Raw genomic sequence first — 25507 nt, 5'->3', positions numbered from 1 at the left:
TATGCAAAATTCTAAGCTGAAGAATAAACTGTTCTTTTTCTTTCAACTATAATATGAAAATTAAAAAATAATAAACAAAAAAATATTTTAGATTAAAAATTATATCTTTATGAAAATTGTTTATTATATTATATTTTTAGATACTTTGAAAAACTGTTAATTATATCCTAATAATAGATTTTTCCATTTTATATTCTAGAGGGGCATTAATAAATATTTTCTTAAGAAAATCTCTAGATAGAAATTCAGTATAGTTACAGTATATTATCCACAGATTGGCAGAATGGAAAGTCAAAGAATTTCCCGTTTGCTGTCTGTCGAATAAATAAAGAAAGTGCACGCGGGGTTACCCCCTAATAAATCATGAGCGAAATTAGGTAACATTAATCAAGAACCAGAGCAAAAGCGGCGCGCAGTCGACCAACACAATACAACACCCCGTGCAGCAGCAGGGGATGAAAATATATACAGCGTGTCTGCTTCTTTCTCGTTTTGCGGCGCGCGCGTTGGAAACGGCCAATTTCTCCCCGTCGTGAGCGCGCAGAGTGAAAGCAACCCTTGGCTCTCGGTTGGGCAAGTCACACGCAAGGTGGCACCCCATTTCTTCAAGGGGTGGTTTTATTTTTTGCTGACCAGCGTGAACAAAAATTTGGCGCAGCACGAGTCCATGAGGGATGTGTGGGAAGGAAACAGATGTTTGATATTACGGCAGCTCAAAGGTGGTCAAGCGGCAACAAAAAACACACCCTTAATGATGAACCTCCCCCGCTATACGCGCTTTCTCGAGGGAGCCTGAATGCTTTTCTTATTTCTGTTTGTCATTAGGGCGTTACGGTGGCCACGGCATTCGACAATAATCATCACCTCTTACCTCATCGCCCGCCGTATCGCTTCACTAAACACTCAACCGCACGCACCCTGCTGTATCGCCACCCTAATTGCGACGCGTGGGTTGCATTTTAAATAGATTTATTTTATAGAATGATTAGGCATCAGTTCCTCAATTAAATGTGATATGGGTTATGGCCCATTGCAATTGAACAGCTATTTAAACTTGTTTAATTGTTAGAAAAGATGTATTATTTATTGTGTTAATGGCTTAAATTTAAATAATAATAAAATGTGTTAATGATTAAAAAATTTAGCAAAATAAAAAATTATACCAATAACTTCTCGAAATATATAAAATTAAATTGATATTAAAAATAATAATAAGATTTAAATATAATTAAAATTATATAGTCATTTAAATACCTAAGTTTATATTTATATATATATAAAATTATTTTTTTAAAAATAATAAGTTTTATTTTTTGAAATAATATATTCACCACTATAATTATTATTTTCAATCGTAAATTAATTTACCCTCTATCTTCAACATTTTGCAGTCTTGAAAAAAGTATGTAATATAAAGTTTGGTGACATCTGTTAAAAAATTCATTCAATTTTTTTTGCATAAAATATAGCAAGACTATGGGGATTATTACATTACGCAGCAGAAAAGGGTTAGAGACGTTCGAATGCTTAATTATTTAATTCAATTTATTGTGAGAAAAATTTCAAATAATCATAAGTTCTTTTGTGTATCTTGATTATTTTTTATTTATTACGCAGGTCAAAAATAAATTCTTGATAAACAAACTGTACAATAAACAAGGTTGAAATATAAAAAGGTAAAACATAACTAATGGGAACCACAGCCCAAAACCAAACAATCATTTAATTAAAACCCAAGTTCTTCCTGGCGTAAAATAAAATGTATGGTGAGAGAGTCTTAGATTTAGGGGGCTGCAGCAGTTCGTCAAACTCGGATTCGGTCAGCACATGCACATGATCGTCATCACACTCGAGCCACTTGGCCTCGGCAGCGATTTCATCGGGCAGCGTGAATTTGGCTCCGCAACAATCTGCAGCAGGGCATGCGCCACTCGGAGAAGAACTGCTTTTGTCCGGTTTCCGCAGGAATTTGCGAATGCCACTCGCAGGAGCATTGATTGGAGGTGGTTGCATGGTGGGCGGTTGGCACTGGGAGTAATTTTGCTTGACTTCGGCACGGACATATGCCACGTAGTGGCCAGAGGCCATGGTGCTGCCCAAATGCATGATCACAGCATACAGCTGGAAAGCATGCTCTGGGTTAGGGTTCTCGCTGGGGCATGACTCGCAGAAGCAGTCAAGGATCAACGGGGTGGGCATGAAGTCCAGCATCTTCTTAGAAGAGAAAACGGAGCTGGAAATTAAATTTACCGTCATTAAAAAATAATTCCATTATAAAAATTTATTTACAGGAATTTTTAAACTAAGTGCACTATATATTCTCCAAATTTTAGTAAAAAAAAGCTGAAAAAATAATACTTCTTCTCGGGTTTCACTCAACTTTTATGTAACTTATTTAATATTTTAGACACAATTTGTGTTATACCTGGAATCAGTTGAAAATCTTTTGATCTGTAAGACCATCAAGTTCGGCAACAGCTCATAGCTTGTACACCTGCGGACTTCGTTGTGGTGCTTGCACACTTCACACCAGTATTTGTTCTGGCCATTGATGTTTTCGCTGCTCAGTAGTAAAGAGCGATACAGCTTGCTCGGATTTTCTTTAGCGTCAGCATTGTCGTTGCTCTGACCTGTTGCATAATACGTTAGAAATTTAAAAAAAATTCCCTTCAATCAGTTTTAATATATTACCGTCAAGGTCAGACATAGGGACACAAATATCCAAAAACTTCTCCTTTCGTTCAGTGGAGCCCTCGCATTCCAAGCAAATTGTTCTAAGCACCGTAGTCCCTTCGAGTTGCTTGACAAAGTCCAAATCGAGCTTCGGCTTGGCTACTTCCTGTGCTGGGGTTTCCTCTTTCACCTTTCGAAATTTATTTATTTACCATAATTATTATCCTGATCAATTCACGCACCTCTAGCTTGACCTTCGTCTTTTTCTTTTTACTCCAGGCCGAGAGTTTGTTCTGAGGTTTGGGACTCGGCGTCGCTGGAAGCTTTTTTTCTTCAGGTTTTTTCTCAAGGAGTTTTGCAGAAGCGTCTCGAATAATGTCGAACAAGCAGACAAACAACTCATGGGCGTCGTGTTGTTGGTTGCTTTCAAACGTTGGGTACAAATCTCTAAATAGAAAATTTTATCAATATATTCATCATTGTCGCTTTAATTTATAAAAATTATTGGTGAAAACGATTGACTTTTGGCGTTGATTCGTTTTGCAGAATTCTCACCTGAATGAGGAGAGGAACATGCTGGGAGAAAACGGTTGCTGCATTTTGTTTTTGCTGTCCTCGTTGCCTTTGAGCGTGGTGAAAAGCTCGTGCAGCCTCAAGTAAGCAGCGTGAACCTTTTCTGTTCGGTTTAGAATATCGTCATCTGCCACACTTTGCTGGCCGAGCTCCTTCGAAACGTGGTGCATGTTGTGCAAAAAGTTAGGCGTGAACCTCAGTGTGTAGAGCACACTGTTCAGGTAGCACGTGTTGCCCATATTGTTCAAGGTTGCAATCGGAGACGCCTTGACCTTTCGACTAGGGGTCAAAGCATTGCTCGAGCTGCTGACTGAAGATTGTATGAAGTCGCTCGAGGTTGATGAGGAATACTTGTTATCAAGATTTTCATTCCTAAAGTGAGACATGTTTTAATTTGCAAAAAAAAATATCATATTGGGGACTAACTTGTTCAGACTCAGCTTGCCCCCGGCAGTGAGGGCTGGTATATTGACCAGTGCATCCATGGCTGAGAGATTTGATGCTACCGGTGAGGGTTTAGGACTTCGAACTCTATCACTGTTCAGGCTCAGGCAGAGGCGTTTGCGTTTGAATGGCACTGGTGGAGGGTCCCCAGTAGTGTCTCCAGGTAACACTGTCATATTGTCCAGCCCTAGAAGAACAACACAAGTTTAGATAGATAGAGTATTTATTGAACACAACTAGGTGTACAACGGGTGTCTAAAGCTAATTTGTCTTCCTAAAATTAATTTTACAATTAAGCTTGTTTCGATAATTATTACAAAGTACAAAATTAGTTAATTTTGATTTTTGCAGCCTCTCTTAGGCTTAGTTTTCGTTCATTACATTCAAGAATATGATATTGTGAACATTTCTTACCGCAGTGCTTGCATTCACAATCTATTGTCGCTTGAGAATGAAAATTTTTATTCTTACAAAATAAATAGTGGTACCCGTGACAGGCAAATCTCGTAAACACTTGGCGATCACTGAACATTGCACATTGCCAATTTTTATTCTTCATAGTTTCTGTCTCGTAGAACTCATCACATATCTCAAGTTTGTTTAAATATTTAGACACACAAAATTTCTGGAATGCTTCAGTTTCAGTTAGAGAATATTTTACCTGTAAGTCCGATACAAAGAGATCAGTGTCAACTAATTCATACACAAATCTAGATCTAATATACTTGGACAGTCCTAAAACTCTTTTTAAATATCTTGTTTTGACTTTTTCAAGATTTTCAAAATCAGTCTTTGTTAGGAAAGGCCATATTTCTTCAATGCCGTAGGACGCAATTGGGGAAATTTTTAGATCAAATAGCTTGTGTGCTGTTTCAATGGATAATTGTTTTAGTTCTCGTATATTATAAGTGGCCAGCAATGCAGCTCTTGTTCTTTTTTCAATGTGCTTTCCAAAAGAGATTCCTGATGGTTGAAAAGTAACTCCTAAATATGTAAACTCAGCAACTCTCTCTATTTCAATTCCACCTAAATCTAGGCGGTCACTTAATGCATATTTTCCTAGACCCTTATTTCTAAATTTCATGAATTTGCACTTTTCCAAGTTAAGTTTCAAACTGCGTTTTAACAAAAATTCTTTCATTCTGGCTAAAGCAATTTTCAAGTCACTTAATTTTTCTGAGGTTAAAACAATATCATCTGCATAATAAATGGCTTTCACGTTTGGCAAATCTCGTAGAATATTATTTATATCAGCTAAAGAGTAATTGAACAGAAATGGGGACGTGCATCCCCCCTGTCTTACCCCATTTGATTGTGTAATAAGTTTTGATACTGTTACTCCATCTACTATTCTCAAGAAATTTAAGTCTAAGTTGTGAGCTAAATAATTTAACTCCGTGAACGTTAGCTTCTTGCTTTCTATTAACTTCTTAAAAATAAACGCCCTATCTATTGAGTCAAAAGCTTTACTTACATCCAAAAATAAGGCATATAAGGGTGATTTCTTCTTATAAACTGTCTCTTGAATGTTATTAACTAAGGACTTAATTGCCTGTAAAGTGGATTTTCCTTTCACAAAACCATATTGATTGCCTGGAATCTCGTGAATCAAAGATGAGTAGATACGTGCATGCAGTACACGATCTAACAGATTGTAAAAAGCCGAACTAATACATATTCCTCTATATGAATTTGTATTTTCCGCGTCCCCTTTTCCCTTATACAAGAGTTTTAGATTTGACTGCCTCCATTCCTCTGGACATGTTCCTAGCTCCAAGCATTTGGTGAAAAATTGCGTTATTTCGGGGAGTAAGGATTCAACAAGTAGTTTAATATTTTCATTCTTCACTTTGTCAGGTCCAGGGGATTTCCCGTTTTTCATTTTCTTTAATGCTAACAAAACTTCTTCTTCCATAATAGGTGAAAAATTTATATCATTTCTGTAATCTACTATCATCTCTTTCAGATTTAAAGATTCATTTTCACTCAATTTTTTCTCGTTGAAAATTTTTTCAAAATTGCACTCCCATTCATCCATCATTATATTGTTTGTATTGTAAAAACTTTTGCTCAACTTGAGAATTTTATAGCACTTATTCTGCTCCGCCTCTTTTAAAATGTCCAACTCCTTCATTTGCACAAAAGCGTTCTTCTTCATTTCACACACATTTTTGTAATTTCTTTTTATTGCGGTATAGTGCGGTAATAGAATCTTGATTATACTAGTTACATTTAAACTTTCAGCCACTTCCAAGCACTCTCTCCATTCGTTCAATTTCTGTTTTAATTCGTAGCATTCAGAATCAAACCACGGTTGACTAATCCGTTCAGTTTGCCTACGAGGAATGTCGGCCTCTTTCATAATATTTATCATATTTTTATAAAACTCTTCAACGTCCCCCTTTTCCAGATTTGTTCTTAGAATATTTTTATATTTAGTCTCAATAAGCTCTTTAAGTATGTTTTCATCTAATTTAAAATTTTTCTTATTCAAAGACATGTCCCCATTTCTGTTCTTTTGTTTTGTGAAATTAAATTCTATTGAAATAAAATTATGTTTTCTTATGGTTGGGCAAATTTTAAAATTTTCGGTGTAAATTTTTGGCCCTTTGAAGATTAAATCAACCACACTATGACCATTACTACAGTCGTAGGTACTTTTATATGGATATTCATTTACTATTGTCAGACTGTTTTCCTCAGCAAAATCAAGCAGCGAGTCAATTTTTCTGTTTTTAGTATCCAGTCGGCAATTAAAGTCTCCAGCCAAAATGAAATTTTCAAAATTTTCAACATATTTAAGGATTGAGAGAAGTTCATTAGTCACTGTTGTAGAACGTATCTTCGGATTTAAATAGCATGTTACTACTGTAATGTCATCAAAATTTAGAATTATGAAGTTTTCCAAATATTTCACATTTAGTAAATTTCCTAACCTAGAATTAAAATACACGGAAATTCCCCTCATCGGTCGCCCTGCCTCCTTTTGTGAAGCTAAAACTTGCCTTGAATAAAAACCAGGAATGTGAAGTGGTTTCTTTAAAAATGTTTCCGTGAAAAGAAGAATATCATAATTTTGCAGTTCTGTTGCAATCGGAGATTCATATGCTTTCGTAAGCCCTTCACAATTCCAAAGCCCTAATTTTAAGTTACTCACGTCGCTGTTTCGACAAGGGAAATCTATAAAGAAAGTTTCTCACGAGCACCACAGTTGCGCTTGCTTCTCTCCCTGGGTGCAACAGTCTGCGAATTAGGGGCATCATTTAGCTGCTCTCCGTCATCCGGCTTCCCTCCAGTCTCTTCTTCTTCCTCTCCGGCCTCCTTTGGGTTGAACAAATTCCCACAGTTTCCCCAGCGTTTGGAGACATACTTGTTGTACAGATGAACAGTGACAGGGACATCTCGAAGTTCTTCGTACAGAGTGTCCAAGACCCAGAGGCGATGCAGCCTGTCCATGCCACTGCACATGTAGGTCATTGCAATCTCGTCAATCTCTTCCTCTCGAATGACTTGGGCCAGCTTAGCAAATGCAGTCTTCACTCCCTTTAGGAAAGGCTCAGGTGCTTTGTGCAACTTGTGGGGGGACCTCATTTTAGTTACCACGTGAAACACAGTACCGTACTTTTCAGTCTTCTCTCTGATGATTCCGCCTATTTCAGTCTTTCCCGGCTCCGCTTTTGGTTTGCCCACCGCCGCCGTAACCTCTTGTGCAGCCCCCATGCTGGTCCAGAGATCAGAGGCTATGGCGTGTGCCTTTATCTCTTGCTTGGCATCCAGTAGACTGACCCCTTGATGTTCAACAAACTTGACCTTGGCTCCCTCCACTGCGAGCGACTCATCATTCTTCATGGCCTCATCGAGTTGGGCAGAGCGATCGATGTATTGGTTCACGCAGGGTGTGTCATCAGCCTTTGTCAGAGGAGCAATTGGTGGATAATAACCTCTCTGATACCTGCCGTGAAATTGCCTCCGTCTGTTATCTGTACCGCTCGACTCATTTTCTGCATTCTTCTCGTAGAAAAGGACCTTCCGCTCAAGCTCCCTCAGCTTAGCCTCGTGCTTCTCATCTCTCTCCTTCCAGGACAAACGTTCCTTTTCGAATTCCTCCTGCATCAAAGATACTGTTTTACTGAACATTTCGCCAAGTTGGTCATTCTGAATTTTGAGCTGATTTGAGAATTGCAGCGTGACATGCTGGAAAACACGCTGAATGATTTCCTCCAACGTTACTACAGCTCCCGGAGGAGCCGGACCTCCTGCATAAGTCTGTCCAAAACCTCCTGAGTTGAGAACTGGTCCATTGTTTCCATTTTGCAGAGGGTTTGGCGCCATCTCCTGTCCGGGGGTGGGTGGAGTTCCTTCGGGCCATGCTGGATGATGGAATTTTGCTCTATTTTCTGTATGTCCGTAAGAAGGGCCACAATTTATGGGTGGCTGGGCAGCGTACCCTTGTGGTGACCTCCACGGCACATGTGCAGATGCCATGGCCTTCAACTCAGGGAAAAAAGGCGAAATTAGACACACGACCCTCCTAAACCCTAACACAAGTTTAGAATCAATATTTTCAAAGGATAAAATAAAAAATGAAAAAACATTCGTACATCTTTAAAATAAAATTTGAATCAAGTTTTTGGAGGACGTTGCTCAATAATTATCTCTAATTTTGCTCTGGTCTCGGCGGCAGCAGGTGTGTGAATCATGAAATGAAATCAGCTAGCTGCTTGATATACAAAATCATATATAAATATAGACTATGAGCGCTTATATATGTAAAATTCCAGATTACGTTCAAAAGACTGCTGTTCTCTTATCTCTGGAATAAATCATAGATAATGCGCTGGGCTGTCGCCGAATCGTGAGCCAAATTGATAATAGCAGGAATGAGAGATACACGCACTTCACATTCACAAGAGAGTGCGAGAGGCAAATTATTGCAATTTTAAATCAGAAGTGTATTGATATCACATTTTGTGGGTAACAACTTGCCTGATTGCGAGACGATTGGACCAAATTTTCAAGCAGAACCATCAAAAGACCGCTGGCTGTAACCCCAGTTGCCAAAACTGACTTTTATCCGGATATTATCCTCTCCAGAGAATAATAATCTGGATAATTTTTCGATTTTGGCAGCTGGGGAACCTTCGACGTTATTGAAATTGGTGCAATGCGGAAGATGTTTTGAGATGGACGATCATGAATATTTACGACTGATTGCAAGCAAAGGGTCGATTGTAATCCCTCAGCACTGAGAAGTTAGCTAAATATTTCAGATTATAATTGTAAATATGCTTGTTTAATAAAGTTTGAGCGGGTGCAAAGAGTTTGTTTGCGTTTTGCTGAACGACCGGCAATCAGAAGTCGAGTAAAAGTAACAAGTGAAGCCAACATAACGCAATGCACACTTGTGCACAATGCTGGTTATGAACGGTGGTAAATATGATTGAATCATGGCCACATTGGTATTTTAAATTGGCGTGTACAAAACTATTTGAGACAAGAAGAGTATTTTCTTCCAAAAAACCACATAACTTCTAGAATTTGTGAAAAACTAAGGCTGACCATGATAAGACACTATAATTATAGACCTTAGTCGCTCTCACGTCACCAAGGCCTGTTGGTCTAGGGGTATGATTCTCGCTTCGGGTGCGAGAGGTCCCGGGTTCAAATCCCGGACAGGCCCATCCTCTTTTTATTCCCAATTACTTTTTAAAAATCAATTAATCTGATTCGCATTTTACAAGTTATGAGAGAATCGGGAAATGTAATGGACAAAATATAAATCTTCATTAATTGCTTATTCTCAAATAAGCATTGGAAACATTATGATTGAATAGATTAAATAATGTTGCTTCCTCTACTCCAACTTATCTTACACGCATATTAATCACTATTAATATAATACATAATCTGCAATTAATGTAATAATTAAAACGAAGAATTTTCCATGACACATTATAATTTCATTTTTTTTACTCATGGACAGCGCAGACAAAGAATGATCAATTAACATTGAAATATTAAATTTCTTAAGAATTTACTCGCAATTAATTGTTGCGAAACAATCTCCATTACAAGAATTACATGAGCTTTAAAGGTTTCAAGGACATTCAACGGTTCTCATTTATCGGATATTAATTTGAGAGTTTTTAGTTTAACCAACCCCTGGATATAATAGGAGAATAAGTTTTCAGGAATTGTACATATTTGGAATACAAATATCTAGGCAAATGCTAATTAATGCAAATATTTAGGCATCCACATACTCAATATGTGCTTATTGTTTTAATTAATTCCATATTGATCTAAATTTGGCAGTAGTATTGCAGAAACTTCTTTTTCAAAATATGCACATACAAATAACAATTTAAATATTTAACACCAAGATTCTTAAAACATCCGCTATATAATTTCGTAGAAAATCTAATTAGATAAGAATTTTTTTCAATTAAAAATTTTTTTCCGTGTAAAACAATCAATTGGACTTTAAATCATGGGTTCATTTTAAGACCAGTAGGAAGACTCATGAATTGAACTGAAAATTTTGTAACTGAATAATTTTTTACAACCTCTTCTTGATCAACTTTTCCAGTTTCTTGATTCTTGAAGACTCGTGCTCAGGACTAGTTACCATTGACAATGTAGGTTTTGAGTCGGCTACCGTAAAGTCTCGCTGCTCGTCTCTTGGTGCATCTTGGTATAAGTCTTGGATCTTCTGAAGATTTTGTCGAAAGAGCTCCAACATTGCTGTCTGATCCTGTCGTCTCAGTCCCTATTTTTTCAATATATTAGTTTCTTTAAAACTTAACACATTGATTGTTTTTACCTTCATGTCCAAGACTTTCTGGAATTCAGTTGTGTCCGACTGTGGCAGGAGTTTAATGTATTGCTCCACAAATGCTGCTGGTGGGTCACAGGGAGCCATCACTACTTTTAAAATCATTTCCGCTCTGGTCATACCTAATTAAATACCATTATTAGCTTTTTTAAATTTATTTTTAGTTCTTTTTACCTTTGACGACAATCTTTGTAAATGCCGTAGGAGGTTTTCTGTTGACAGCAGAGCCGAGAGAAGGGAGATCCAGCAAAACAGTCTTGAACATATGAGTGTCCAAAAGCAACTGCTCTGCGCCCACTGTTGACAATGGCCGGCATTTGCAGATGTTCTGGATAAGCTTCGGAATGAATGAACTAAAATTTAAAATTAACCATTGTGGTATATTTTTTAAGCTTTTCTAAACTTGCTTGATAAATTTGATGCAAAATTGTGTGAAATATTTTCTTGACGAAGCAAAGTTGTCCCTAATGATCGGAATGGTTGATTTGAGGTGACCCGTGATTGCTGTGACGTATCCACTTTGATCACCAACACTTTCAATGCTGTTCCACTGGATCTGAAAAAAAAAATTAAAGATTAATTTACACATATTCACATTGAACTGAAAATTAATACTTTGCTCATTGCAGTGAATGCTGGTTCGCAGGCAATTTCCAAGTCTTGCACTAGTAACTGGATGCAGTTTGAAATAACGCTGTGATAAAAAAAAATGCAATCATATACTTTTTTAATCATATTAAATTATCCGAAATTATCATTACTTGTGGAAAATATCCTGTTCGGCAGAAAATTTGATCTGTGCTACCAAACGAGGATCGACTCTCTCTTTCAGCTTCTCCTCCAACTGCTGGGTTGTGTCCAGGCAGTACTCGGCAGTGGTCAGGATGCTGCACACTTTTGCTTGCTCCTCTTTGGTGTATCGTGTCACTTGATCCCCTTCTTTCAACAACATACTAAAATTCTGGATAATCCCTGCTGCTGACGACAAGTCTCGCAGATCTCGAGTCAAATTGGTCATGCTGCTCAACGAACTGCTGGTTGTACAAAGTCTAAAATAATTGAAGAATTAAAATTTACAAATTATCTGGCCCTACAAACTTACTTTGGCAAGCCATTCTGCAAGATACGAATTGCGTATTCTCGAAGGTACTTTTGAAATAACTTTGCCAAGTCAACCATTGGCTGTTCATTGCTCAGTTGAGTGCACTGCAGCAAACACTTTTTGTAAAAGACAAAAAGATCAGCGCAACTTGGCAAAATCGCGCAGCCAGCTCCGCCTTCTGTTATGACAGGAGGAGCGGAAATCTTCAACTCTTGTACAAATTGATCCATCAGGTCAGCAAGATTTCTGAGAGGAATTAATTATTGTAATTTTCACTGAAAACTAGGCTAAGGATTTACCTGTCAATGCTGTCAATGTAGACATTCAGATAAGGGATGAAGCACTGCCCAATCAATCCGTTAAAATTGGCTGCTGATTTGGCCTTTATGGCTTCGAGCTCTCCGCCTGCCGCCACGTCCTCTTCAAAAGGATTCAAACCTTGCTGATCGTCTTGTTCAAATGGATTGTTGTTGCCAGACTATAATTTTCCTGATAAGCTTACTTTGTTTATGAAATGTTATAAGTGGACTTGCTTTTTGAATAGTCATTCCGACAAAGCGCTTGGCTAACAGATTCTCAAATGCTGTCGTTCGTTGAATGGCAAACAAGAGCAGCTTCACGTCAATCTCATGTTTTCTTCGACTCATTACATTAGACAGCTGAACCCTTTAAAATAATCATTAAATTTTCTGATTTTCTAAGTATGTAATCAAATTTTACCGAGTGACCTCGCAGAACCGAACTGAAATTCTTTCAGAGATCTCCCACGTCGGAGGAAACATTGGGCCAAATTTGTCCTCAAACTCCATTAGGTGCTTCTTGAGCCAGCTGTATCTTCTTTCAATATTATCTAGCCAGGCAGAGTCCTGATTTTCGTGGAAAAGGTGCTTGTACTCGGCCAGTTGCAAGTCGGACAACCAGTGCAGCAATCCCTCTCTGACGAAAATTTTAAAATTTAATCAGTATTAAGATGCAAATAAAAATTAAACTCATTACTTGACTCTTGGATCAAGCACAGAAACAACAAGACAAGCCTCAGCAAGCTGCCTGTTTGGGGTGAAATGTTTTGCGTTCGGCCCTTCAAATGCTTCGTGGAAATCCGACACAATTTGCTTCTCTAAACGAATGTGAATTTCTTGAACCTGGCAATTGTTTTAATAAAATAAATTTCCAGTGATTAGTATATTATAGAAATTATACCTCAGCGGCCATGTCTCTAATCTGAGGAATGTCAGTGAAGTCCTTGAAGTGCTCCATCACTTGCTGCACCCCTTGCAGAGGCATCACAATATCACCGTACTTTCGTTTATCAATCAGTAGTCTGAAAAAATTTAAGCTCAACTTAAATGATTTATTGATTTATTTAATTTACTACCTTAAACTTTCAACCCCTTGCGCCAGCATGTGTAGGTGATTCAGGGCAGTGATGGCAGACGTCAAATTTCGCTTTGCACAGTCCAGTTGTTTGATATCTCGTGTAATTTGCTGCACTGCTGCCTCCGACTGCTCGGCCTTCATTTTTATATCCCTGACTTGCACAAATAAGTGCTCGATAACTTTCTGAGCGTCAGCTAAAGCTGCTTTTCCATCCTGAGTGCAAGGATTTTTTTTCCATAAAAATATGAACAAAAAAATTAATAAAAAAAACCTTTCCGACTCGACTCTGGTTGCGAACAACAGTTCTAATATCTTCATCAATGCTCAGAATCTTTTGCTCCATCCGTGCGACGACCTCATCTAAATTGGCCAGGGATTGCTCGGTTGGGAACAAGGTGTTAATGTAGGCCACCGCATCAAAGTCAGATTTTGCCAAGGGGTCCTCGCAGGGCAAAACCTGGATTTTTATGAATTTATTACTTTCAAAGTAAAGGCAAATATTTATGAAAATTATGTCAAAATGCCGGGATATTAATCGTTTAAAATGTTGAATCTTGAATAAATGTCAGTAATCTTACCTGTTCTATCGCTCGTTGAACTTCAGCAGGAAAATCAATTATTGACGTTGCTCCCAGTGCACTTTCGATGTCCTCAAAATAATCTTCCTCTCGTTCCATTTTGAGGCTTTTAATACTAAATCTATGCAAAAACAGTCACCGCATAATCTTTAATTTAAAGAAATAAAATGTTCTTGGTGAGAGATCAGACAGCAAAAACAATTCAACTTGAACTTTGCAAAAGTGAGATTTTCTGAGTGACGTGAAGGGGTCCAGACCAGAGGTGGGCGGAACTGTTTATGTAGGGATTGTAGGGCAGCCAACTCTACCAACAGTAGTGGAATCGAAGAACGCGGAGGGTGTAGGGGGGCTTCGCTTTTTTGCACTTGAAGTTGGAAAATAAAGAAAACTTTTTTACGCTATTTTATTTTACTTTTCGTATATTGATTTTGATAATATATTGCGATAATGCAAAGGCGCAAAAGAGGAAGATTTTTTCTTAAGAAAATAATTATTGTAATTTATTATATTCAAATAAGAAAAAATTTAATGATTCTCTTTTCTTTTGAATAATTTTTTATTTTAGTTTAGGTTTGAATCTAGAGGCTTGTTTGCCAGTTTAATTTTAAAAATCAAGACATTTTTGGATGATCCAAACTCCACATTTTATTTTTCACAGCAAAGGGGGAGGAATTTTGAAGGCGACATTTATAATTAGATTGGTGCAATAAACAGAGTGAGATATTTGCACTACCTCAATTATTATGATAGTCTCTAGCACAATAAATGCAAGTGGAATTATTCGATTTGATCCTTACTCTCCAGCACATGCACTATATACGAGTAAGCTGTTGGTGCTATTAAAGGGAAAGCAATCAGTTTCAGAAAAAAAATAATTAATTTTTCAAGCTTATAGACCTTCAATACACCATCAATTTTTTTTAATCAAAATCTGATCATAATTTTAACAAAAGTTTTTTTAAACCGTCAAAATATCAAAATTTGTGTTTTTAACACAATTATTTTTTCACATTTTCAGTTTCTACAGTGCAATATTTTCTTCTTCTATTGACTCTTCAACAGCTCATAAGTACGCGATTGACTAATTAACATTTTTTTTTGGCACAGAAATATACAATCAACTCACAAACATCAATATTTTGACACCAACTCACAATTTTTAAGAATTAATTTTTCTGCGCCAGAATTATTCGGTACGGCGCAAGACATGAACAAATTTTGTAATTTTGATAAACAAGAGAGAAACAATTTAAAGTTAATTGCATACCTCGGAACTTTTGATAAATTGCATTTGACCAGAATAAAACTTTGAAAAATTAAAGAAATCCATCTTGATTAAAATTATTGTGCTTTGGCTTGGCGCGCTTCTTCCCTTTCCTTAACGTCAATGGTGCCAAGGTTTAGGCAAGCGACGTAACCCTGCAAAAGGGCAATTAACGCCTTGACGACTGCCACTGGGAAGGTCACGTAGCAAAGCAGCTTGAACAGTCCAATTTCACCAACTAGAAAAAAATATCAAAATTAACAAATTATTGTGCTAAAATCAGCATTTAACTTTTACCGATTGGGCCGGAGGTGAAATGCAGGAGATAAAGTGAGGCGTAGAACAACTCATTTCCGGCACACATGCAGAACAAAACTGTTCGGGAAGTGTAGTAGATTCGCATAATCGGATTTCCAGCCATGTCGACAAACTTGTGACTGGTCTTGCCTTGCATAAGAGACCTAAAAATTAAAATTTGTAGATTCAAAATTTTATGGTTATAAGAAAATTACGTGTGGAGGTGAATCCAGTGGCAGGCGATATCAATAGTCATGCTCAACTGGAAGAGGAAAGTGTATTGCGGATAAAAGAGACACAAGGTCACCATGAGGCACATGGTGCCACAACGATCAGTCAATTGGTCCAACATGGCTCCGAACTTTGTACCTGTAAAATTAAAAGTTTTTAAAAACTGCGCCTAAATTAATATTTAAGAAAATTAAATATGAAAAAGAACTTGCAGCCATTCAAATAATACTGATGAATAGCAAAGAAATATTTTTAAGCAAAAGGTGAACTTTTTTGGCTTCAAATTTAAAATTCAAATCCTGTTCACAACGATTGGTGAATATTAAATTTAATATATTTTATATAATATCGTTTAATTTTTTTTAGTTAAATATGTATTTAGGATTATAAAAAAAGGAATGAAGCCTTCTAAAATAAAAAATTGGTAAATAAAAATTACTCTGGTCGTAGATTCTTGCAGCGTGTCCGTCAAATGCGTCCAACAGAGCTGAGGTCACGTAGCACCAGGAGGCCAGGACATAATTAGTCGGCATGAAGTAAAATGATATCAGAGCAAGAATTACTCTGGCATAACCTGAAAGTGAGAATAAAAATTTGTAAGCAACACAAACATTTCAGAAATTGATTTTTATTGAGAAAGGAAAACTGCGGCTTTTGATTTTACAATTTTTTAGACTCTCATGTCAGATTCAATTCAAGACTTAAAAACGTGACTGTGTAAAATTTCCACAAACCCGTTTAGAGCTGATAGCATTTAAGAATTCAAAATTATCCTTTGCAACTGACTTTTTACTCACCAATTAAGTTTGGCACAAAAAGGAAAATGTTCTCTCCTTCCATCGTGGCTCGGTCGAAAAGTTGCTACTTCCAGTGGCGAAAACTCGGAGAGGAATGAAGACGGATTTACTTTTTGCAAACGAAATCGTCTACCGAGGGTGGCTGATATCCGGGTTAATGCAATAAGCAAAAAGTGGTCGAGGGCGTTGAGGCTTTGCTGACTACTTTGTTTATGTGCAACACAAAACCTAACAATAAGTTCGATTGAGCTGCTGCAGCGCGCAAGCGCCTCCAGCTGGCCCCTCTTCAAAGATCAAGGCCAAGGGCGCCAAAAGGACAGAGCAAAACTGCATTTCAGTTTCAGTTGATATCCATAAAATTAACAACTCAAAAGTGCTTGAAAGTATTTCAACTAATGAAATTTAGCTGATTAAATTTTTGCAGCAATAATCAGCTACATATATCAGGATAAATTAAAATTTAAAAACATAATTATAATAATTAAAATTTTTATAGCTCTTTAATTATATATTTTTTCCAAAAACTAAAATAATAATTGCTCAAAGCAACTTTAATTTTTAGATAGTAAAGTTTCAGGTACAATATGTTGAAGAACTATTATTAACAAAAATCTCTGTAAATTATATTATCATTCATTTTGAATCAACAGGGCAATGAGTGTCTATAATGAGCTTTCCTTCAGCATTTTTCACTCTAACACGACCATTTGGATATTTTGTCTCTAGAAGACCACTGGGATATTGCACGCGAATTGTTCCATCTGGGTACTGCAATGTCTGCAAAGAGATTTAAATAAATATTTTTCAAACCTAAAGGTAACGAATAATACCGTCGAATCTGTGGTTCGAATTTCTCGAAGACCATTTGGCATTTCTAAAATACTGGAGCCATCAGAATTGAGAAAAAGTTTTGAACCGTCGCACAAATTGGCCGTCTGTTTGCCATCAGAATCAATGCACATGCTTGACCCGTCTGGAAATGTGACCTCTTTGCTTCCGTCGTTCTTTAGAACCTCCTTCTGACCACTAAAATAGTTTTTTTTAATGAAAGCCTCCTTTCCTTTTACTAGATTCAGTCTTACTCAGGGTAGCTGATAGTTTGAGTGCCGTTGCTGTATGTTTCGTGCCAAACTCGGCTGTCGGAATAAAAATATCTTGTAATTCCTTCTCGGTTCCAACTCTCCTGCACGTCTCCATTGTGAAAGACCATCCGTCTGTGGGCACCATCGGCAGACACTTTCAAAGTGTTGCCACAGGAATACCAGATCTGCTTTGTTCCGTCAGGATGAGTCTGACTTTTTACAATGTCGCTGAAAGCTTAACGTTATAATCTACGGAGAATGAATTGTTTCTTATCGATATATACCTGGTTGCCTCTGTGGTGGTAGGATTTATGACTCTGCTTGGCTGATCCACACGCTCAGGTAAAACAGACCTAGGCCTCATCTCTTCATAAGAAAGGACTTCTGGTACAATACTTTCTGAGAAGACAGGTTTACGCTGTGCGTCAAGTGTTTTCTTCTCTGGTTTTGCTGGTTCCAATTTTTCTTTCCTAACTTCGACAATTTCTTTTGACTTCAGGGCTTCAGGTGAGACGTTTCTTTTGGGGTTAAAAATATCAAAATAAGCCTTGTTGATTGATCTGGGAGTCATCAAAGAGCTATTTGGGGAATCTTCTTTGGGGCAGAGGCGTTGGTATAACTTGAGGGCATCATCCAAATCCCTAGCACAATTTATCCGAGAGTTTTCTTCTTCGGGTTCCTCAGCGCTTTTGTCGTATCTTGGCTCGAGAGATGGTGGTTTTTCAGGTTCTGCTGGCTTTTTTAAGACGGACCTTACGGATGCGCTGGTCTTCGATTTAACTGGGGCAAAGTGGACCTATAGTGAGCAAAGTAATTTTTTTAATACGAAAGAGTTGTAAATAAAAAAATATTTTTTGTTACCTTTTTAGCTTGATTCAACTTAAGTTCTTTAATTTGTTGAGCTAAATTTTTATTTTCCTGCGACAACTGCCACAATTGAGCTCTCTGACTAGCTTGTGCTGACGCCCATCGAACTTCTTTATCTTTCCACAAAGTTTGCAGCTCTTCCAGCTGGAAAAAAATTTATAATTATTTTTAAGCTCTCTGTCATTGGATTCTGACTCTTCCTGCTACGTATGTCACTATTTCCAACAGCAGTTAAGTGGAGAGACAGAAAGGGTGAAATATAAGCTAATTTTTTAATTAGACTCAGTATTAAATTAAACACACCTGCTTTTTCAGCTCATCAACTTTTCTGTTTTCAAATTGCTGCTGCAATTTGGTGCCTCTGAACTTCCTCTTCTGCTCTTCCGCTTCCTCCAGTGCTTTTGCAAGTTTTTCTTTCTCGCCTGCAAGCTCAGCTCTTTGTTGATGGAGGTTTGCCTGCTGCTCTTGTACAACCAAAACTTCTCTCTGCAACTGTTCAAGTCTGACGTGCATTGCTGAACTAACAAGGTATGCTCCCGAGATGACACACGCCGATTTTCTTAAAAATTGGTGTGAGGCACGGCCGAAGCGCATGTATCACGGGACAATGCTCACTTTTTGCCCAATTTTCCTAGGGGCTGCAGGAGGGGCGTTTTAAAATTTAAAAAGTATGCAATCTCTTGACACGTATGTTTCGCATGTTGCATACATTTCATATCTCGCAATGCTGAAATTATAAAAAGTCAAAAATTAAAACCGCTTTGAAAATTCTAAAAATGGTCCGATTTTGATGAAAATTCATTTCTAGCATCTCCTTCATGTACCCAATCGAATGATGTATCACACATACCTTTCCGGCAAAGTTTTGATTTTCTCAAAGAGGTCGGGAAAATCGGCAATTGCGGAAAAACGACTAGAGGAATAGTTTTGAAATTTTAGGGGTGTCTTGCCAAAAATCCAAGCTACATTCTGGCTATTTAGACTTTCTGCTGTGGGTTGCATACCCTCTGCAAAAAATAAGGTAATTTTTTACTTCGCTTTTCCGGAAAAGCAACCAGTGCTGGAAAGTTAATGTTGACAGACGAAAGATTGGAAATGTAACCAAGTTTCAGAATTGCTTAAATTTTTGTCTTTTTCTCCCGTAGAAGTCGAGTTATTGAGTAAAACTTGGACCCCTTATGAAAATGGGTAATTTTCCGGAAAATAGCAGGTATTGTAAAATTACGTTACTATTATGTTCAAGATCTACCCTTCCAGCAATTTTCAGATTTTTATCTCCACGCGCTATATTTTTTTAGCACTTTTATTGAAAAAAATTGCTCGTTAAGGGTTAACATTAGAAATAAGAAATAAATCAAAAAACTGACCCCAGAATCGTGTTCAGCAGGGTAGATTACCCCTCATAACATGTTTCACACTTTTTCGCTTACACACTCGCTATAGTTGTAAATTACAACTTAATCATGCCAGTCAAGTTTGCATTAATTGTAAGTAGGGCTTTCAGAATCTGCCGAGATTTTTCAAATTTGATCAAGGGTTCGCCAGTGGCGTAATACTTATGGGCCTCGCTGTATGCTCAATTTTTGTTAGACATTTTTTCTGATAAAAATTTTTTAAATGGGCATTTATAACGCCCTTGAAACATATTTCGGTGCGACTATTGGAAAAAATGGTCCTTGCGCTGACCTGCGGCTCACAAGAATTTATGCAATGCAATTTTTCGCATTCCAAAGCCTGCACCGCGCCTGCCTACTCACTTGCAACTGGTGCCTTTGTTGCTAGTAGGGTCCGTAAGGGCAAGAGAGAAGGTTGTATAATGTGATATAGTTGGATTATAAAAATGTCAAGGAATAAAGTTTCGGTGCATAATGTCATTAAATTAATAATTAGCGATTGCAATTTTGATTCAACAAAGACAACAGTGCCTACAGAAATTGAGCTTGAGCTGGCAAAACAACTTACAGGTATTAATATAAATTTTTTTTATCTTTTAAATTAATATGGTCAATTAAATACAGATATTCTTCTTTCGGATGGTAAATGTTTGGACCAAATTTGCACTGAAACTTCCCTTGATTACGAGAGTGACCTTCCGTCTAACCAGAGCTTTGAAGATGTCACAAAATATCTCAATTCACAAGAGGATTTTGATGTTTTTGAAGATGGACTGGAAACGAGGAGTTCGTTTTTTCCAAAGAGAGGTTCAGAGCAAGTTGAGGATAAAGACTATCAAGTAGAAAAGCTGGAACAGAATTATTTTGATGGAAAAGTTGCAAGCTTGGATATGAAGAGAGAAGCCATAGACTATTGGAAAGGAACAAAAGGAAAATTGAGGAGCATTGAAAGTGTCCAACATCGGTTTAGGTATGTCAAGAACAGGAAGCAACTTTACCGATGGAAAGAACAGCTAGAAAAAGGAGGTGACCGCTTGAATAAACTTGCAGCTGTTTATTTAGGTAATAGCTATTTTTTAAACAAAATTTGGTGTTTATTAAAAGTATAATTTCTATGTTTCACTATGATTTCTCATAATATTATTATATTTATACTTCAAACTTTAATTGTTTTAAAGTATAATATATATTTTAATAATTTTATAAAAATTTGAAATAAAATTCAGTTTACCCTTACAATAATGATCACTAGCTTCTTAATTAACACAATAAAATTAATTTTAATATTAAATTATTGTGTGTTACAGAAACCAAAAGGTGTTTTGACCATGCCCGCGAGAATGGCCACATAATACATGACTGTGATTTAATGCAATGGGCTGTTGATGCTGCAAAATCAGAGAACGTCAGCTTTTTGACTGTGTCGCGGCACTTCATCTACAACTTCAAAAGAAGATTTGGTATCGTGGATCGTAAAGTAACCAAATTTGTTACAAAAGCATCGATGGAGCGCGAGGATGATCTAGTCAAGGAAGGAGAAGCATTTGTCGATGACACACGTGCCCTCATAGCTCATGTAGGGCGAAGTAGCACTTACAACGCTGATCATATGGGTCTTGTGAGAGAACTGCACACTGGTAGAAGCCTTGACATAAGAGGCGCCAAGCATGTCTCAAAGGTACATGACCTTAAAAATAAATTTTCTTTAACAAAATTTTAACCGAAATTTTAAGAGCAAAAACTTATGAATATGATATCTATTAATTTTTTTAACTTTATATTTTTACAATAAGTTCAGCGCATTTTGTTACTTCGATCTTTTAGACATTAAAATTTAGTAACTGAAAATTATTAATATCCAGTGTTACAACTTACTATTTCATTTTTTAAAGCATATTAATTTTGTGCATACTTTGTTGATTAAATAAATTATTTTTTAATTCCAGATAATTCAAAGCAAACATGCACTGACTCATTCATCAACAATTCTACCAGTCACCTCTGCAGATGGAGCTTTGCATTCACCTTGCCTTCTCATACTACAAGAAAAAGGAGGGAAGTTTGGACCTGCAGTGACCAAAAAGATGTTCCGTCCACCAAACCTTGTAATTTTAGCATCAGAGTCGGGCAAAATGCACAAGCACCAGAATGGCATTTTTTTTGAAAAGTGCTTGATTCCGCACCTCAAGGAGATGTCCTGCTTTCTTCGAGACAAGTGGTTTGGTTGGTGGGACGACGAGCTTTTGGAAAACCTGCCTTTGAACAAAACAGTGACCATCACAGAAATTCCTGCGGGTACGACTGGCTGGGTGCAGCCGCAAGATGTCTACTTCAATAGACCCCTTAAATGTTTCATTAGGAAGCTCTCTGACCGCGTCATTTCTCTTGGTCTGCAAGTTAAACTCTACGAAAGAAACTCGATCATCAAGATTGTGTCTATTTCCCTGAACCAATTCAGCGCCCCAAGATTTAAGCCGGCCATACAATACGGTTGGTGGAAAGCTGGTTACCTGGGAGAAGAGAGGCCTCCCGTGTTTGAAACGCCAACAGCTTTTTGCTTTAGCAAAGGCGCTGGCACATGTGAAGCAGATGGTTGCTGCAAAACCAGGTTCATCAAGTGTGCTTGGTGTCTTATGAACTTGTGCTTTGAACACCTCTGGAATTTCCATTACTGCGAAAACGCAAAGTAGCTTTTGCAAGCTAGTTCAGAAGAAAGACTGTTTTAAATGATAGTAACAAAATGCAACTAATTTTGTTCCCAGTGATTTTGTTTAATGTATATTCTATGCAATGTTATAAAAAGTATATTCTTTGATGTTGAATATCAAACAATAAAAAAATTGAATAACTTAAAAAAATTTTATAATATTTTTTGTTATTTGTTCTTTTTTTAAGAATGGAAATTATTCATAAATTTTTTTACTGCGAGTGTTATTATTTCTTATTTCTAATAATAACCCTAAACGAGCAATTTTTTTCAATAAAAGTGCTAAAAAAATATAGCGCGTGGAGATAAAAATCTGAAAATTGCTGGAAGGGTAGATCTTGAACATAATAGTAACGTAATTTTACAATACCTGCTATTTTCCGGAAAATTACCCATTTTCATAAGGGGTCCAAGTTTTACTCAATAACTCGACTTCTACGGGAGAAAAAGACAAAAATTTAAGCAATTCTGAAACTTGGTTACATTTCCAATCTTTCGTCTGTCAACATTAACTTTCCAGCACTGGTTGCTTTTCCGGAAAAGCGAAGTAAAAAATTACCTTATTTTTTGCAGAGGGTATGCAACCCACAGCAGAAAGTCTAAATAGCCAGAATGTAGCTTGGATTTTTGGCAAGACACCCCTAAAATTTCAAAACTATTCCTCTAGTCGTTTTTCCGCAATTGCCGATTTTCCCGACCTCTTTGAGAAAATCAAAACTTTGCCGGAAAGGTATGTTTGATACATCATTCGATTGGGTACATGAAGGAGATGCTAGAAATGAATTTTCATCAAAATCGGACCATTTTTAGAATTTTCAAAGCGGTTTTAATTTTTGACTTTTTATAATTTCAGCATTGCGAGATATGAAATGTATGCAACATGCGAAACATACGTGTCAAGAGATTGCATACTTTTTAAATTTTAAAACGCCCCTCCTGCAGCCCCTAGGAAAATTGGGCAAAAAGTGAGCATTGTCCCGTGATACATGCGCTTCGGCCGTGCCTCACACCAATTTTTAAGAAAATCGGCGTGTGTCATCTCGGGAGCATACCTTGTAAGCTTATAGTCATCATCTATCTAAAATTTCAGTTTCCAACATTAAGTTATCAATCAGGACCAATGAAACAATGCACAACCTTCTCTACTTCAATTCCATCTTCAGATGATGCAACGCTCTCATTATCTTTTCCTTCAACCAAAGTATTTTCCAGGTCTTCATGGTTCCCATTTTTGTTTGACTCAATGATTTTTGCATAGGCTGAATAACTTGATGATGTCTCGCTGTCACTTGAATTGCTTGTTTTGCTCCACTCTTCATCAGTCAAATCAATTTCCTATGGAGGGAATAGATAAATTTATAAAAAAAAAAAAAAAATAGTTAATAACGTGATTTAAGATATTTACATGATGTGAATCTTCATCTTCGCTTGAGGTTGCACTTTGCAAACCAGACAAGTCCAATTTAAGCTCGTTTAAGTTAATATTATTCTCCAAGAACTCTCTGTTATCTTCTAAAATTTATCAAATATGTTTATTTGAAATTTTATTTTCATAAATTTTGTTGTAGCTCACCTGCCAGTCCAAATCTCAAAGCGGCCAGTTGCTGAAGAAGAGCCTTTGCATTTTCTACGGTGGGATTTGGTGCAAGTACTGGCGGATCCAAAGCCAATGGTGACTGACTTTGTCGTTTGACTGGAGAAGATTGGGGTGTGTTTTGAACAGAACTGATGTAACCACCTTCTATAAATCTTGCATATGTTGAAGACGTAGAGCAAAAGCTGGAGTCGTCTGCAAGTTTTTCCATGCGCTCGAATACCCTCAACTCTCTTTGCTCAATCTAATAATTAAAATATTTGATAAATTTATATATTTTTGAATGATTACAAAAAACTAACAAATTTTCTCATTGGAGAAGAACTAGATATCTGGGCAGGTGCTGTGGCCAAAACTGTACTCCATGTTTTTGATGGCAATTCTTTAATCTTAGACTTGTCCTCTTTCAAAGCCACAGTCACTGATTTTGCTGCTTCGCCTGCTTTCTTTTCATGAACCTTCGGCTCACGAAAAAGATTTTTCTTGGGTGGCACCAGTTTAAGAGTTGGAGGGATAGGTGCTCGAGGCACTAAAATCTGTCTCTGTAGGAGGAAAATTGTAAATAACTTTATTAAAAATTAGAGCGTAAAATGACACACCTGTGCAGGCTTCGCTCTTGAGTCAATTTTATTCGACTTCACTTCTCTCTTTCGAGGGTTCGTCACCTTTTCAGGCAGTTTCCTTTTCTGTTCTTTGCTAGACGCATCACCAGTGCCAGGCTTCTTCTTGCCTTTGCTGGCCAAAATCCTTTTTCGTTGATTTTCCATGTCATCGTGAGACATTCGAAATCGAGATAAGCCTTCGCCTCTCTTCAAAAATGTTTTCTTCGTAGGTTTGCTGTCAGCTGTTTCTTCCTCTCTTTGGATATTTGGGAAAGTTGCAAAACTCTTAAAGAAGCGCACAATGTAAAAGTACATAAATAAGAAGAGGCTAATTATTTTTACCCTGTCATCGTTTTCAACGCTTATGTTTCCATTTGTATGATTGATTGGCGTTGTTTCTTCTTCACTAGATAAGTCACCATCGTGTGAAACCGAATCTCTGGATTGGTCTGTGGAAAGCAGAACAATGGCAATGTTAAGCAGAAGGAAACGCTGCAATTAATTACCAAGAAGTTGAAGCTGTTGCTGAAATCTGTTGCTCTGCTCCTCTACTAGAATTTCTCGGTGCTTTTCTTGCTCTTTTACAAGTTTTTCGTGTTGCTGACTCTGCCACTGCTTGAGGTCTACTAATTTCCCCAAAACGTTTAGTGAGGATTGCTTTGCCATGACTAAACCTACAAAACAAATTGAATTGAATCAACATTATTCAACAAAAAAGGCTGAAATTTTACACAATTTTCTATTACGAATTGGAAAATGTTGCGACTAAAAGGAGGTTGATGGGTTTAAGCAACCTCAGCTCCGGAAATCGCATAAGTCTACGAGGCAAACAAAATAGTTTTGAAGAAATAAAAACAGCGAACCTTTGTTTGTGTTTTCCTCTCCAGCTGACGCCGGCTACCTGTTCACTTTGCCGCCTTTCTTCTTCTGTTCGCGCTAAAAGATCGACCAATAAGCATCTAGTATCTGAAGAAACTCGAGCTTCTCATTGGTGGAGGATTCGGGAGACGGACAAAGACACGCAAGTCGCAAAACAATAATTCATGACACAGAGGGCCATGCCATGCAATGCGGAGCGGATCTTGTTTAC

General features: G+C 37.2%; 4 protein-coding genes and 1 non-coding gene across 6 annotated transcripts; 1 reads left to right on the top strand and 4 right to left on the bottom strand.

Moving 5' to 3' along the window:
• Positions 1-1566: 1566 nt before the first annotated feature.
• On the bottom strand, positions 1567-8482 carry LOC132202681 (uncharacterized). 2 transcript variants are annotated; one of them, XM_059629756.1, is made up of 8 exons: positions 8292-8482; positions 6891-8228; positions 3673-3877; positions 3229-3618; positions 2916-3120; positions 2692-2863; positions 2426-2630; positions 1567-2233 (listed from the first exon to the last, which is right to left on the bottom strand). In XM_059629756.1, the coding sequence occupies exons 2-8, from the start codon at positions 8173-8175 to the stop codon at positions 1723-1725; spliced, it is 2973 nt and encodes a 990-aa protein (XP_059485739.1). In that variant the 5' UTR covers positions 8176-8228; positions 8292-8482; the 3' UTR covers positions 1567-1722. The 2 variants fall into 2 exon arrangements, with proteins under 2 accessions (XP_059485739.1, XP_059485748.1); XM_059629765.1 differs by lacking the exon at positions 8292-8482 and having other exon boundaries at positions 6891-8244.
• Positions 8483-9298: 816 nt separating this feature from the next.
• Positions 9299-9370, top strand: Trnap-cgg (transfer RNA proline (anticodon CGG)). The gene has a single exon. It is a non-coding gene; the product is annotated as a tRNA-Pro (tRNA).
• A 264-nt stretch (positions 9371-9634) lies between these two features.
• LOC132203019 (vacuolar protein sorting-associated protein 53 homolog) lies at positions 9635-13853 on the bottom strand. The gene is made up of 15 exons (XM_059630444.1): positions 13583-13853; positions 13276-13461; positions 13003-13217; positions 12828-12948; positions 12624-12769; positions 12348-12563; positions 12161-12293; positions 11927-12105; positions 11628-11873; positions 11287-11574; positions 11141-11219; positions 10933-11081; positions 10700-10878; positions 10514-10647; positions 9635-10459 (listed from the first exon to the last, which is right to left on the bottom strand). Exons 1-15 carry the CDS (start codon positions 13679-13681, stop codon positions 10250-10252), a joined length of 2580 nt encoding a protein of 859 aa, XP_059486427.1. The 5' UTR covers positions 13682-13853; the 3' UTR covers positions 9635-10249.
• Positions 13854-14195: 342 nt separating this feature from the next.
• LOC132204548 (CDP-diacylglycerol--inositol 3-phosphatidyltransferase) lies at positions 14196-16404 on the bottom strand. The gene is made up of 5 exons (XM_059633127.1): positions 16172-16404; positions 15814-15948; positions 15359-15512; positions 15144-15307; positions 14196-15084 (listed from the first exon to the last, which is right to left on the bottom strand). The coding sequence occupies exons 1-5, from the start codon at positions 16212-16214 to the stop codon at positions 14924-14926; spliced, it is 657 nt and encodes a 218-aa protein (XP_059489110.1). The 5' UTR covers positions 16215-16404; the 3' UTR covers positions 14196-14923.
• Positions 16405-16661: 257 nt separating this feature from the next.
• LOC132202320 (centromere protein J) lies at positions 16662-25307 on the bottom strand. Its single transcript, XM_059629165.1, has 15 exons — positions 25281-25307; positions 24924-25091; positions 24760-24866; positions 24415-24702; positions 24118-24357; positions 23795-24059; positions 23627-23733; positions 23359-23556; positions 23281-23299; positions 18424-18644; positions 18115-18264; positions 17538-18049; positions 17254-17481; positions 17002-17197; positions 16662-16948 (listed from the first exon to the last, which is right to left on the bottom strand). The coding sequence occupies exons 2-15, from the start codon at positions 25081-25083 to the stop codon at positions 16805-16807; spliced, it is 2835 nt and encodes a 944-aa protein (XP_059485148.1). The 5' UTR covers positions 25084-25091; positions 25281-25307; the 3' UTR covers positions 16662-16804.
• Between the last annotated feature and the right edge of the window lie 200 nt (positions 25308-25507).

The sequence above is a fragment of the Neocloeon triangulifer genome, unplaced genomic scaffold (assembly GCF_031216515.1).
Source record: "Neocloeon triangulifer isolate White Clay Creek 2 clone unplaced genomic scaffold, ASM3121651v1 ptg000002l, whole genome shotgun sequence".
Taxonomy (NCBI): domain Eukaryota; kingdom Metazoa; phylum Arthropoda; class Insecta; order Ephemeroptera; family Baetidae; genus Neocloeon; species Neocloeon triangulifer.
The sequence above is the reverse complement of the archived record's forward strand: the minus strand, read 5'-3'. Positions and strand labels throughout refer to the sequence as shown.